The 16002-nt window shown below is 37.5% G+C and overlaps 1 protein-coding gene across 1 annotated transcript in view; it reads left to right on the top strand.

Annotated features, from left to right (window-relative positions):
• Positions 1 to 16002, top strand: part of CFTR (CF transmembrane conductance regulator) — a 91671-nt gene that overhangs the window by 56992 nt on the left and 18677 nt on the right. The window contains exons 19-21 of the mRNA XM_074869342.1: positions 4484 to 4634; positions 5728 to 5955; positions 8048 to 8148. Of these exons, the coding sequence (XP_074725443.1) occupies positions 4484 to 4634; positions 5728 to 5955; positions 8048 to 8148 (480 nt within the window). The remainder of the gene's footprint in view (positions 1 to 4483; positions 4635 to 5727; positions 5956 to 8047; positions 8149 to 16002) is intronic.

Raw genomic sequence — 16002 nt, 5'->3', positions numbered from 1 at the left:
AGTGTTTCTCAAGGAGGATAGCATTCTTTGCTCCCCATCCTGCCTATTCTAAGACTTAGTGGCTCTGTGTGAATCTCAGCATCCCTCATTAGTGTCCCACCACTAATGCTGCAATGACAGCTTTTCCTCAGATAGAGATGGTTCCCAGAAATTTTAAAAAATAAAAGCAAATCTTCCCCAGCCCTCCTGTTCCTCTCCTCCTTTATTTAGGAGGTGTGCAGGACTGACTTAATCAACCCAAATGCTCTGCTGCACAGATTGCCTGTCTCCATCTGTGAGTTTGCTCTGCTTTACAGTCCATACCAACATGATGGTCTGATAAAACCGAATGCCTTTCCCTGTATCTTTTTTAGTAATTGATAACTTTGACTCATGACTTTAGAGAGGCCAGTGCAGCTCCACATGAAGAGGTTCAAGGACATTGCAGCTCTACTTCATGTCCTGCAAACATCATGAAGATTTGCTGAAGGAGTAAACATGGACATTGAGATCTCTGAATCGTTAATGTCATCTTCAGTGTGATCAGGATTCACTACTGTCTTTTCTGGTGTGACCACTTTGTTTCTGATATTTTTGATCTGCCATAGGGATGTTATTCCAAAATTATTTTAGTTAGTCTGTCTCCACATTTCAAACTCTCTACAAGAAACTGACGTGTTTTTCATGTTTTCAAGGACGAGGAAAATGCCTAGACTTGGCTCTTCTGTTCTGATGCCTTTCAGAGGCTAACCTATGCTCTAATGTTCCATAGGTTCACCTCTGTCTTCTCAGTCTCAACAGCAGAGGCTCCAGAACATGAATGATAAACTGCCCTGTCTTTCCAGGTTCTTCTGGTGAAGATCATTGAACCTACCCACTATCTTGACTGCTTTTTACCAGTCATCCCTTCATAAAAAATTCCTTCCGATCCTCCATAGATTCAGACTTGTTTGGCAGTTTCAGACTTCTGAAAGATACAGAAAAGTTATACATATGACTTTCTCCTTCTGTGCTGATTATTGCAGAGTCACAGAATGTGGGAGGGACCTCTGGACCTAGGACCTGGGACCTCTGCAACCCCTCTGCTCAAAGCAGGTTCAGCTACAGGTTGCCCAGGGCCATGTTGGATTTTGGTTATTTCCAAGAATGGATACTCCACAAATTCTCTGAGTAACCTGTTCCAGTGTTTGACCAGCCCCACAATAAAAATGCTTTTTCTTATGTTTAAATGGAATTTTGTGCATTTCAACTTGTGCCCATTGTCTCTTATGTTCCAGTGGGTGCCATTGAGAATAATCTGTCTCAGGCACTGAATATCTAGTGGTATTTATATAAATAGTATATAATTTTAAAATATATATGATTTCTAAAAATTATTTGTATATATACACAAATTTATAAATATAATTATAATAAATACCATCAGATACTTATACAAAGTGGTAAGATCTCCTAAGCCTTCTCTTAGGACTAAACAATCCCAGCTCTGTCAGCCTGTCCTTGCATATGAGATGCTGCAGTCCCTTTATCATCTTCAAGACCTTTCACTGGAGTCACTCCAGTATGTCTGTATCTCTTTTGTACTGGAGAGCCCACTCCAGATACCATCTCATTGGTACTGAAGAGAGGGGAAGGATCACCTTCCTTGATCTTCTGACAATGCTGCTGCTGTTGGCCTCCCTTGCTGCAGGGGGATGTTGCTGCCTCATGGTTCACCAGGACCCCCAAGGCCTTCTCTGCAAAACTGCTTTCCAGTCAGTCAGCCTCCAGCTTGTACTGGTGCATGTGGTTATTTCTTCCCAGCTGCAGAGATCTACAGAGAAGGTTAGCTTCTAAATGTACTGGGATGCCTAAATCTGAGTCCAGTGGAGATGGAGACTTTGTCTCTACTAGCCTTCAGTTTATGTTTGCATAAGTTCATCCTTCTGGCTTCTGAGCTTTTCCCAAGAATCTGACACAAAATTTTAGAGCTGGTTCTTACTCCCTCTTCTATGAGAATGAGCTGGTAGATGACTCTGGCTAACTCTTTGTTTAGGGACACTGCCTCCTTCTCTGTTGCAGCTGTGGATGTCACGGCATAGTTTCCCTTAGGACTTCTATGGGCATTAGACATATCAGGGAGCCTTCTGCTTTAGGGAGCAGGGCTTTTCATCCAGGATGAATGAGGCTTCAGGATGAAAGAGGCCAGGGTTACTCTCCAGTCACTGGGATATACCCTGTTGCCCATAAAAGAAGAAGCAGTATCAACCTTTACATAAGTGACAAGAGATAACATCTGTAGTGTTTTCTCTGACAGCCATCTGACCTGCTTTTGTACATCTTGGGTGTGATTTTTAGGCAGCTAAAGACTGCAGTAGCATTACCACTAGTTTTAACATCCATCTTGGTTTTCTACCAGTGCTTACAGTGAGGTCATAATTTCTTGGAGATCCTTCATGTGAGATGCTGCTAAAATATGTTGCTTGTCCCTAAGGTTTAATATAGTCACACTCAAAAGGTCATATTGAACTCACTGGACATTTATACCTATGGTCATGACTGATTTTCCCTAAATGATAAATCCCCATTGGTCAGACAGATTGGCTGCTGCAGTCATTACCATCCTGAACCCTCGCTGAGTTTCTGTCTCTACCACCAGCTGCATTTTCCAAACTGGTGACACAGAAAAAGTACTGGAACATGTCTCCCCATCTGGCCTCTGTCCCAGGCCTGAAAGCTCAGCACCTGGGTCACTGCAGTGCAGCACTGTGGCTCTTAACTGGGCTGCATGGGCCCTTTGCTGACATTCCTTGACCATATGCCAATGTAGCTGGCTTGTGTGTTGAGTTTTGCTATTGCCTTTTTAGAGAAGGTGTCATCTTCTGTTTGACTTCACCCTTATTTTGTGTTTGGAGTTTATGAGATAATACAGATTTTCATATTCAACTTTTTAGTGAAATCACTGTTGGACCAGCAGTGAGAACAATATGGCATCATGGTGGCCTTTGCAAAGAATCAGTAAATGACGGAAACAGGAATTAAAGCAGTCGCTGTGTGACTGTGTAATCTTAAGTATTGCGAGAGCTGTATAACTTGGCTTAATATCAATTAAACAGCTCATTCACTTCTTAAGAATTAGAGATACAAGAGGTACTAAATTCTGCAGTTTGAAATAATAAGTGAACACAAATCCATTCTTGCATTGCTACAGACCAGTGCTATACAGCCTGCACAAGCATAACCCACATATGTCACCATTCTTTTAAGAGAAATGAGGAAAATAACTAGTCCAGCTGTTACAGTAACTTTGTTTCATAAACTTTGATGCTGCTATTGCATTGCTCAGATTTCTGATGAAAAAAAAAAAGTGTAGGAAACCTGGAACATGCTTACCTATTTGTGAAAGACCTCTGACTTGGAGTACTGGGAATTTAAATCCTTCCTTGAATTTATGTGGATGTAGTAGCAAAAGCATGAACTGCAAGTCTCTTCCTAATGTGAAATTAGTTTTGTCTTCCATCTATTTCTTTGCTGATTGGTCATTTGCAGTGATGTTTCAATGTGATGTTCATAATTTTGTCCAAATTTTCTATTTGCGTTTGCTTAAGGCTGATAAGTTTGCAGTTTGAAGTAGATGTTTAGTGTGAAAGGTAATATCCTGATACAAAGCAGAGCTTTGCTATTCTGTGTGTGCTGATATACTTGATTTTCATTACATTTAGGTATGGACAAAACAGTCTAAGTGCTTAAGGTGCTTCTAGAGTAAAGGCACTGATTTAGCTAAATCTTTCTGGAGCTACTGAGGATCAGGTCTTATGAGAATGGTAGTAGTCTTTAGTGGGTGAAATAGATTAACTCTGGAATTATTTTTTTCCTTTTGAGTCATCTGTCACCTTAAAACATCTTTTTTTCTCCTGAAATTGCAAATTTTTCATACCACAAGTCCTCTTACGACTTATTTCCTGTCTTCTGATCAGGATGAGTAGTAGTGCTAGTTTCATATGTGTGTTACAGTCCCTGAAGCAAGTGATGATGTATGACTTCCCACTTTTTCTGACCCTCAGAAAAACTACTTGGCCCAGAACCTGCAGGAGTCTGGCACTCAGCTCCTGACAGTCCTGCACACCTAGTCCAGACAAGACAGGGACAGCGCTGGTAGGTCTGGCAGGTGGCTTCAGATATTGCAAGTGTTTTCCTTACAGTTTTAACTGGAGAGTGACTGCCTAGCTGCCATTGGTTTTGCATGGCTTCATAATTTAGAATCCTGCAATACTGGTTGTACTACAGAAAACACTTCTTCCATCTATTGAAAGGTGGCAGCTTATTCCAAAAGATTATGGATCTGGTCTCAGTTATTCATGATCTTTTCATGGAGGTTTGTTCTCAGCTGCAAATCCTATTTAGGTTAGCACTTTTATGTTTGTTGAAACAATACACAGTTGCCATAGGAAGGAGATTCATCACCAATCTAGTCTATAAAATGACAAGTTTACTATATCAATAGTATTTTTCTTTCATTCTACAGTTAATACTGATTGTGATTGGCGCTATAACAGTAGTCTCAATATTACAACCCTACATCTTCCTGGCATCAGTGCCTGTGATAGCAGCCTTTATTGTGTTAAGGGCATACTTCCTCCACACTTCTCAGCAGCTGAAACAACTGGAATCTGAAGGTAGGAGCAGCAAAATTGGTAGACTTCTAAATCCACAACAAATCAATTGAGAAGTGATTCACCCTTTCACCTCTTCTTTGCCTTTTCTCTTGCAAGATGCCATTGTCTTTCGGAGCAGAACACATCCTTAAAGCCAGTGCTGTTACTGATCCAGCCAATACTGAGTGCTCTGCTGCCAAAGATCAATGGAGATCTTTTTAAAGCTGGGGCTTTATCACCACTGCAGCTGAAAACAAATAAAGTCCTGATATACACTTTTCTTGAGAGTAAACATAACTTGAAAAATTGGGGTCAGACTTGGTATGTGCCCTGTGAGTTTGTTTCTTTGTAAGAAAAAATTAGAATGGATATATCTTGTCTGCAAAGAATTCTTATTTCTGAATAAGTTATTTGACTAAATTTCCTTCCTCTTTCCCCTTTAAGAGACTAACATGTTCCCAATAAAAAGGAAAACCTCATTCTGAAGTGTGGGTTCGCAAATCAGGCACTGTGGCCTGGCTTTACAACAAACTGGCAGATCCTCAGCAAATCAGTCCTGAATCTTAACTGATGATTGTCTTCCCTTTTACTTAAGTGTAATTCTGAAGTTCCTCAGATCTAAATCTAAATTTCTTTGATGTTCATAGGGATCCAGCATTGGCTCACCACTTTTTATGTAATGCAAGATCTGCTTAAAATTACCATGTCAGTACAGTTGAATCCAAAGCATTACAGTATTCTGTCTGCACTAAAAAAACTTCACTTGATGGAGTTATCAGAATTGCAGGAATTCATTTTGGCTGGGGAGGAGCCACCTTTCTCTTGTGTCATTTTACAGCAGGCCGGGAGCTTCCCCAAGTAGTGTGCTAACTATGAAGAATTAATGTGATCCCTTTCTGGCAATACACTGAATGGAATTTCAACCCATTCATGCAAAGACTATCGTTATATATCCTGTGATAGGATTGCCTCAGTCAGGTACTCCAACAGCATATGTAAATTAAACACTGACAATAGTTGTACTGTTGTTAGAGCATAAGGCTGTGTATTTGCATTATATCAAAGATATTTGCTTATGAGTGTTTATGATGTTTCTAATTTAAACACTTTACAGCTCGGAGTCCAATATTCACCCATCTTGTTACAAGCTTAAAAGGGCTGTGGACACTGAGAGCTTTTGGGCGGCAGCCGTATTTTGAGACCTTATTTCACAAAGCCCTGAACCTACACACCGCAAACTGGTTCCTCTACCTGTCAACGCTGCGCTGGTTCCAGATGAGGATAGAAATTATTTTTGTTGTCTTTTTTGTTGCTGTGGCATTCATCTCTATCATAACAACAGGTATGGTAACTTTACTGAAATTGAAGTCTTCTGCTTCTGTTTAACAGCTCAGCTTTAGAAACTTCTGAGGGAAATTGTTGCAAAATTTAGCGTACATTGGAGTAACTGATTTAAGTATGTCATAATAGTAAACACAATTAAATAAAATAGAGATTTCACCATTATCTTCAATCTAATGTAGTAGAGGACTCATTAAAGGGATTAATCTGAAAATAATATTTGAAGGGACAGAACTTTCATTTTCTTGACTGTAATTGCTGTAAAAGTAATCATGTGTTTTAAGTCACATTAATGTAACCATGCTAGGGTACTGAAAAGCTTGGATGTTGATTATCATCTGTATAACTCAAAGTTTTTTAGTAAACAGAGGTTAATGTTCCTCCCATTTGCAAATGGCTAAGACATACAAAGTTTTAATGATCTTTTAAAGCCACATCAATAGCAGAAAGTCATACAGTTTTCTAATTTCCAACCCACTGACCCACGTTCCAGTGTGAAGTTTTGCAAATTCCATTCAAACTTCCCTTAAAAATGGCTCACCACTCCTAGTAAACCCAGTACATGAATGAGAATCACTCTGTACCTTACTATCCTACTGCCAGGCACAGCCAGTCTCAAACAAGCAGAGGATAGTAGAATAATGTCCCCAAAATGTTGGAATAATTGAGTTCTGTGGAAAAACTCAGCAGGTTTAACTACAGATTACTTCAAAAATGGTTTTTAATTCTACGCTTTTGTTACGTATGTTTTTTGGTTTTGATTCTCAGGCATTATTCTTCCACTCCTAAGTTTTACGCTAAACTTTGTGTGCAGGATGTGGATGCAGTTTCAATACTGTGGTCACTGATGAGCAAGAACGTGCAGATTTTGTGCGGGAGGTTTTTGGTTCTAACAATATCCAACTTTCATTTGATCATACTTCAGTGTTGAAAAGGAGTTATATAAAAGTGTACATTTTATCTAATATTGTATTGTGTATGAAATGCTATCCTCTATTTCTTGTATAAGGAGCTCTCCTGATTCTTAGAAAAAAAAATCCGACCACACAAATACTTCTGTATGAAAATAAGCTCCTGCAGTACTTTTGTTACAAAGGAGACTTTAACTTCCCCTAAAATTCATAGGCAAACAATATCCCTTGGTGCCCCTCTCATTTTTTACTTTGTGTGCTTAGTAGTTTGGGGCTTTTTAGGAAAAATGTTTCTTGTGTTATTGTTTTTCATGATATTTTATTTGAGAAAAGAAACACTTTTTAAAAACATGAAAATTTGTCATCTTGCCACTATTGTAAACTTTACTATTATAGGTAATAGGTCCTTGAAGCATCACTAAATTCCTTTTCTTAATCTGTCATCTTTCAGGAGGAATATTTTGCTTGTATTGTTTACTCCTGTAATTACTCTGATAATGAGATGTCTATAAGCAAAACAGGAGGAAGTTTATTGAAGAAAGCCATAGCAGAAATGGAGAAATCATAGAAAGGCATTTGTCTTAAATTCTCAATTCATTTTAACACATAGTGAGATTAAAAATCAACAGTGGGGTAGTTTAAATGCTTGGATTGGATTGTATGAACTCATAAAGGAAAATCCCTGGAAAATCCCATCATTGTTACAGCAGAGAATTAAAGCAAAAGAATTTATATCTGCATCTTTGTGAAACAGTAAGGAGACATGTCCCCTATTTGTTCAAGAAATGAAGATGTAAACCAGCACAACTATTTTGAATTTTAAAGTTGTTATCTGTGGTGTTTTAATTAGATAAGAGTAATTTCACAGATTCATATCTGTTGGAAAAACGAAATTGAAATCAAGATTACAGAGGCCTGATTCTGTTTACAGTTTAAGTACCAAGATTTAATTGTTTCTTCTGCCAAAGCAAGATCAGGGTTTCTGGTGAATTCAGTGCCAAAGACAGGTGCTTAACTGATGATTAAGTGCTCAGTCCTTTGTATAATTAAGAAATCCATGTTTTCTCCATGAAATAAAAGAAGAGAGAATGTAAATATGTGTTTTAAGATATAGATGCTAATTTTCTGATTTCTATTGTATTTTTATTTGCATATAAATTGAATGTGTTTTTTTCTCTGCAGGTGATGGACCAGGTAGAGTTGGCATAATTCTTACTTTAGCTATGAACATCATGGGAACCTTGCAGTGGGCGGTAAACTCAAGCATAGATGTGGATAGTTTGGTAAGCATAAAATGCACTGTGCTGTGCTTTCTTTTGAGGAATTGCCTTATTTTGTTGATTGTGAATATTCAGTGAGTTATTTTCAGAGTTGGATATCAGGCAGATGTTAGACAAGTTCCCCAAATACCTTTCATAGCAACCTTCTGGCTTTGGCAGAGCTCAAACTGATTTTTTCTGTGAACAGAAATTTTCCTGAACTAAAATAGGCAACAGCAAATAATGGCATTTGAGCATTCAGATTGCAGATGTAGCAGTAATGGGAAAGCTTCAAAAAGTCTTGGAGCTGTTTTGTTATGATTATATACCTTACTAAGGTATATAATATACCTTATTTGGTCTACTTAAGGGCTTTGCACAGCAGATCACAATGGATGTTTTTGAGCTCCTTCCATGCAAAATCAATAGTGATTTAAAAATCTGTCCTGGACTTTCCTGGGGGTCTTTTTCTGGTTTTATGTAAAATACCCTCTGACATAAGGCTTTGGAGTTGTATATGTTTATCCCTTTAATTTGTGTAGTTAGTCTGTTAGTTAGGATTGGCTTTACAACAGAATACTTCATAAGGTTAACTCATCATCACCTATTTGTTGAGGTATGAGAAGCAGACAGGAAACTCGTAGAAGAGTATGTTTGTTCTTGCAGTTTTCATCATACCTTAGCTTAAATGTATGAAAGTTTTAGATGTTATTTTAAAATTAAATTTACTTCTCTCTTTACACTTCAGGCATACTAGGATTTATCTTAGACAGAATTCTTGTAACAAAATACAGTACTCTTATAAAGCAAAAAAAATTTCTGAGAAAAAAAAATGTCCTACATCCAGTCATAACCTCTCTGAACCCTAAATTAGCTTCTTGAGCCAACCATTTCAGTATTGGAAAACAAACAGCTTTTACAGCAGATCTTGGAGATCATTAAATCCTGATAAGCTGAAATCAGTTGTCATTTGAAGAAAATGTAATTGGGGCAGATGGTGACAGTGAAGGAATATTTGCCAGTTTGACATATTTTTTTTAAATAAGTTATTCAACCACCCTCATCCTGAAGGAAATCCTTGAGCCCCCAAACTGGGAATTAACCATTTACCTCATCTAATCTCTTGTTTACATGTGTGACTGGTGATAGTCCAGAAAGCTATCTGCCATTCAGGGACACATTTTTTCCCTATCCACCAATTGTTTTATGCTGACTCTTTCTTTGCTTGTTAGAACAGCCTGTCTTGAAGGGCAAGCACTTTGTGAAAGGGCTTCTTTACAGTAACTGCAAGACACACTGAATAGCAGTTGTGTGACTGATAATGAAGTAAATCGTGCAGTTGTTAAGGCATGACAGTGACAACAATGTTCAATCAGCTCTCATTTGTAAACTTCATCTTAGCCTAAGGCATAATGTGATCACTTTAACAATCTGTATAAGAATCACGTGCATGTATTATATGGCTTAATACAAACTGATGGTGTTTCACAAGAGCTACAGAAAGTCTTAATGTAGGATTCAGATGGTGCTGGACACACTAGTGTTTTAATAATGAACTTCCGCTTTTTTAAAATACAGTGATGTTAAAATGTTATCTATTAGTAGCAATAAGGAAGTAACTCCCTTTCCCATGAAAAGAAAGTCTAAAGTTGCTTTAGATGTTTGTGAGTACTTTTCTCTACATTAAGGCAAACTACTGTACTGGACCACCGGTTATTTTATATTAATGATAGCCTTCTAAGGTGCATCAGTTTATAGGTGGATCCTCTGCCCACCCCCCTCCCAGGGATTTTTAGGTATCCCAGGTGACAAACTAATAGATATTGCTGGCAGGATGGTTTTCCTGACATTCAAAAGCTGCTCCTGTGCACAAGCAGATAAGAATAGCTTCATGGTTTCGAGACAATAAAACTGCTTCACTGGGTGATGCAGATGTATTATTTCCCACTCTGTATTCTCTACATTTAGCACTTCCCTCTTTAAAGTGTTTTACAATTATTTTGTTACAGATGTTCTGCAAAGGCTTGCATGTTTGCCTGACTTAGTAGTCTATTTGGTTACACTCTATTTTTCTCTCAAGGGGTACTTTGAAGCTCCCCACAGGACCAGATTAACTAGAACTGACACATCCCCACGTGTCTCCAGTTACACATATGCATGCACTGGAATAGGTGACATAATTTTTGCCCTTCCTTGAGCAGCTGTGACATCCATGCTTTCAAGCCTGCACACAAGCATGCCTGAGTGTATACACTTTTGTAGGTAGCAGTCTTTGGTTGTCAGATAAGCTGGAGTTTCCTGCAAGTGGTTGAAACCCATGTCCAAAGATAGCTGCTGTAATAAGTACATAACATTAAGCTCGTACTGAGGTGTTTTACAAGATACGCAAGGTACAGGACATCAGTGAAATAAAGGCAAGCAAAAGGACAGGAAGGCAGAAGAATAGGGAAGCAGGGTCACATGAAGAAAGGAAAAATGTACCAGAAGAAATACTGGCCAAACAGATGGGTAGGTGGCAAATTTGACTTTATTCCATGCAATCTCCTTCTGTGACACGGAAATTCTGTGAGGAAATCTAAGTTTCTAGGTTGGATTTGTTTTTACATACACAGATATTTTCTTTGAAGCAATTTCTGTTGAACTGGTTTGGCTTTACCTGAAAAATCCCCATTGTCTTTTAATACCCCATAATGGTTTTGGCATTTCATTCTCTCCAGCCCTGACACTTTATCTGCTCTGCTTTTTTTTTTTTTTTTTTTTTAAAAAAAACCACCATATGTGGTCACTCTGACAGCTAACCATTGTTTCATTTAAAGTTACCAGTTGGGCTAGATTTATCTTTTCACTTTGATCATTTCTGCTAATATCCCTTTAGCTGGTTTTCAGTCTTTTTCTTATCCCTCCAGGCAGTCTTGTAGCATTTTTAAGTTTTTTCCTTCATAAGGAAATAGAAAATAAGTTTTCCAGTAAGTGCTGCTTTCACAGATAAGCATTGGTTAGTCCCAGTGGACTGTTTTAATGCTTTATAACCTCCTCCTTCACTGATACGTATCCTGCAGTAGCAGCACTATAACTGGGAAGGACAATTCCTTTTATCAGGGAAAGAGAAAATGCCGTGCTTTTACTGTTGCCAGGATTACTTATGTAAGGAGATATAAAAGCAGTCTCCCAAAGAGATATTAAAATCACACTTGCTGAACCTCACAGTGCCCCACACTGTACATCAGGGGTGCTGAGGAATTAAAGTAGTACGTGGTAGAGGACCAAAGAAAAAATTAGGACTGTGAAAAATAATGATGCTTTTACATCTGGTTTTCATGCTTTTATTTTCCCATGTTATTTCTCCCTAACCTGTTCAATTGTTTGGTTTTTTTTAAACTAGGACATGATCTTAATATTCTTTACTGCTGTTAGCAGAAAACCTGAGAACACTTACTTTTCAAAGTTTAAGTAGACTGAATACTTGACTGTAAAATCTGCATCAGAATGACAATTCTCCAAGTGGGGTGTTGGTCATCTGAAAGAAAAATCTGTTAGAACATTTACTTTTCTGCCTGCAAGACAGTGTGAGAAAGAGCAAAAAATTCAGTACAAGTTTGACATGAATGAAATATTTCATTTTTGCAGTTTGGAAGAGGAGTGTATGTCCTATAAGTGCACCCAAAATGTAACAGAAGATGTGAAATTTCAGTAAAACCACATGGTCTGCCTGCATTGACCCAGTTTTTGCACTGACTTAATGCAGAGGGTTTTTTTACAACATGAGCCATTGGACGACCCTTTCATAGGATCTCTCAGTTGCACACTGCACTTTCCAGAAAGCATGTTTTTGAGGAGGTGGTGTCTTGCAACATGGTCGTTTAATACTATGCATGTCTGGTCTGGAGAGGTTAACTGCTCTCTTTCTAGCAGAAGAGAACATAGGGCCTGATGAAATTAATTGTATCAGATTACTTGTAAAAGAATTACTTCTTCCACTTTCTGGAAATATACATTACATAATTGTATTATGAATTCTTCAACGTTAAGAAGAGTTTAAGTGATATTAATGAGAAAGTAAATTAAAGAATTTGCAGTGTTATTAAAATCTCAGTAAAATACAATTAGGCAAGGCTAAAAATAGTGTATTATGCTTTAGACATTTTTAGATGGAAGTAGTAAATATACTCCTTTATTCTAAAGCATTAGTTAGTTAAAGAATGTGAATATAGCAGGCACATTGCTGATGGGAATAATGGATAAGAAACTTGCTGTCACCTACACTGTACCTGTCATTATGAATGACAGAAGATTTCTACCTGTGAAAGGAAGAATTGATATCTTTGTAAAATGTTACTGACATTTATGCTGCATTCTGCCCAGATCTAAATCATAATTCAAATTACAGATCCAGGAAAGCATCCTTTTGAATTGATTTAAAGTATTAAGCTGTCTAAAATATCTGCATATGTGATGTGACTGACAATTCTCTCAGGTGAGCTGGGACATAGAGATGAAATTTTCTGTTGTAAGGGCTCTTTGTCCAGCTGGCTTCATAACAGATTTTAACTAGTGTGTAATGGTAGGATCTCTTGAGCAATTACAGGGAATCCCTGCCTGTACAAATGTTCACAGCTCTTGATGAAGCCGAGAAAGACCTTCATTTCTGAAGTGGCAATACTTCAGTAAAGATAAGATTTCTGAAAACAAATGTACCATCAAACACTGATTAAAATAAATACATGGTGCCATTGTGGGATTTACTATAGACAGTCAGACAGGAAGAAAATTGTCAGTCTGATCCAAGGTCTTTCTGTTTGTGGCACCAAAATGAGATGACATTCATATATCAACAAGATGATGACCATGCCTTTCCATCTTGCACAGTGATTGAGATGGAAATTGTAAGCGATAGGCTTGGATTTTAGCATGCTTTTCAAAACTTCTGTCACAATTGTGTTTCAAGATGATGAGATGTAAGTTATGATCCCAGTATTTCCTTGCATTGTGTATAAATTTGCTTCCACATGGAAAATCCAGCTAACAATATTTTAATCTGGATCGAAGAGCAGGAAGAAATGGTAATACATTAAGTAGAATCACTTTGCAGAAGGAATACAAAAGCTGTTAAACAAGGTCAAAGATGTACAAAGGGTTTTCCATAATGCCACTAAAGAGAGATATATTACTGGGAATACGGATTAGAGGACAAATCCTAATAATAAGGTCCAGATATTCCTGGATGCAGTAGCTATGCAGGTATCTATCTATTTATTAATTTATTTTGCTAAATAATTTCTGACCAATAAGAATTAACACTACCTTATAGTTTACTCTTGTTGTTTACAAGGACAAATTTTGGTAAAATGAGGAATCTAGTTAATTAAGTTAGTTGGACTAATGCACTTAGGAACCTGAATGTAAAATAAAGTCACAACTTCTTCAAGTAAGGGGCTGAAATTTGTTTCCTGGATAGCAGGAGAGAAAGAATAGGAAATTTTGGAGGCTCTAGGACTACCACCATGAACAACATTCTCTGAAAGTATATTAGAAATGACAGCCTCTGTAGAATGGATTAGTTAATGAAAACAAGCTATGCGTTGGAGGTCAAGAAGCAGACAGAGAAGAGAGACTTGACAAAATCAGAGTTAGACTTGCAAATGGCCCAAATTCGGGATAAATACTTGATCTCAGTTTTCAGTAAAAGGGCAATGTTTAATCTGGGGAGTTGAAATTGGACCAAAAGGTAGAAATGGGATTTGCAATATGTGAGGTGGCAATTATATGCAAAAACCAGCCTAGCTGTGGGCATGTAACTGAGTTAGGATCCTGGTCTCCCTAAATTTCCTGTACAGTTTGTGCAGGGACAAATACACCACCCATGAGTCAGTCCATCTAAAATCAGAGTATTCAACTAAGTGTGATTAGGTTCTGCAGTTAGACATTTCAGTTTAAACATGTGAAACCGGGCTGGAACAATGCCGCCCCATGCATACAGACCAGGTGGGACCAGACGTCCCATCCTACGGTTTAGGAAGAACTGGCTGAGAAGCTGGAGATCTGGTAATGGCCACTGGCAGTGGTGGTGGCATGTGATAGAATAACAACTGTCACTTTTGGTTGAGAAGGAGAAATGGGAAGTCATTGATACCACCATCAGTTTGTTATCTGATGGCAGTAGTCTTTAGAAACTATTTTGAAGATGTAATTAAAGATGCAGTGCTTACAGAGTGAATTCACTCAGATTTGCTGACATGTGGGTTGCATCAGACTAACCCAATAACTGTGTTCAGTGATTTATTTTCCAGACAAAAGTAATGTAGTAGATCTCATTTGTCTTCAGGAAAGCACTAGCTGTGGGTCTGTTTCAGAAATTATATAAATGAAGGAGATCAGGATTATTACAAGAACTGTAAACTAGTTAATGAGTTGGACAGAAAGGAAATGGCATTAAGCTGTAAGTATTAAGCTGTAGAGAGACTACTCAACAAAGATTAGATTTGTGACTGAGCTCATTTTAATCTTTTTTAAATGCTCTCAAGAAAGAAAAAAAAAAATGTGTTGAAGAAATCTGCCAAAGGCACAAAGCTGAAAGGCAATGTTAGCATGAAGGATGCTGGGAGTTGAAAGGTATTAGGTGACCTCAAATGCAGATATAAAATAGATTTCAGTAACTGAAGTGCAAAGGCTTGAATTTAAGGACTGCTAAGAATAACCTCTGTGGTAGTAAGTATCTCCTCAGTTAGAAATGGCTAAGATGAAGGAAAGCTTGGCTGACCACTGCTCAGTCAGAGGGTGACTATAAGATGTGACTGTGAAGAAAGGACCATATGATCCTAGGATGTATTAATCAGGATATTCCTAATATAGATAGGAAAGTATCAATGCCTTTGTACAATGTCCCTGTGAAATATCCAAAATGCTGTGTATATTCTGGTCAGTCAGGAAAGATTAATTTGAACACAGATGTTTTCAAACATATGTGAACAAGGAGAACATATGTTAAGAAAGAGGCTTAAACCTGGATTTTCTTTAGTCCTGGAGAACAAAGGGTGACTGGATCTAAGGTAGCCCTCTATAAATTAATGGGGAAATCAGCTAGGAAAAAGAACTATTTAGAATTTTAAATTAATAAATTTACAAGATCAAATTGGTCCATAGACTTAAAAATATGTTTTCTGACCACCTGAGCAGAGAAGTTCTAGTGAAGGAGATGAATTGCCTAGTTATTAGTTGACCCTTGACCCATTTAAAAAAAAAAAAGAACAGGATGATCCCTTCTAGTCCTATGCTCCTCTGAAAATTCACCAAGACTGCTACTAGCAACCTCTGTCTGAAGTTCATGAACTATAGGACTTGATTATTTCACCTAATATATATAATTACTGATATAAAATTAATTATCATGGATCTTCCTACTAATTTTTTGGTAAAAACTATAGATAATTTCTCATAAATACTCAGATGTTAATGTCTGATTATTGTTCCTCTTTACTTGATGCTACTGCTTTACATCTTTCAAATTCCACAGTCTGCTTCTCTTTGGAGATCAATCATTATTCAAGGAACTTCAGTTTTTGTGTTGGGCAACCCTGTACATGAGGAAAGAGTTGAAGACTCCAAGATTGTTTTCATGATCATATTTTGTTTTCATAAATACAGGTGATCTACAGTTTTCAAAATACATTTTTAAAGGTAGAAAGAGCTATTGTGTCCATTTAAAAAGGAAGCAAGTGGAATCACATGTTGGACTGATGTCAGTAGTACAAGAGCAATAGAATCTAGAGCTCTATACAAGAAGTATCCTACCATTGAAAATTATATCATGGTATAACTTACACAGAAAAGAGACTCACTGTTCTGCCTAGGAATTAGGAATAATTTGATTTCATTTGTTGT

The sequence above is a fragment of the Strix uralensis genome, chromosome 5 (assembly GCF_047716275.1).
Source record: "Strix uralensis isolate ZFMK-TIS-50842 chromosome 5, bStrUra1, whole genome shotgun sequence".
In the NCBI taxonomy this organism is placed as follows: Eukaryota; Metazoa; Chordata; class Aves; order Strigiformes; family Strigidae; genus Strix; species Strix uralensis.
Note: the sequence above shows the minus strand (reverse complement) of the source record. Positions and strands in the feature narration are given on the sequence as shown.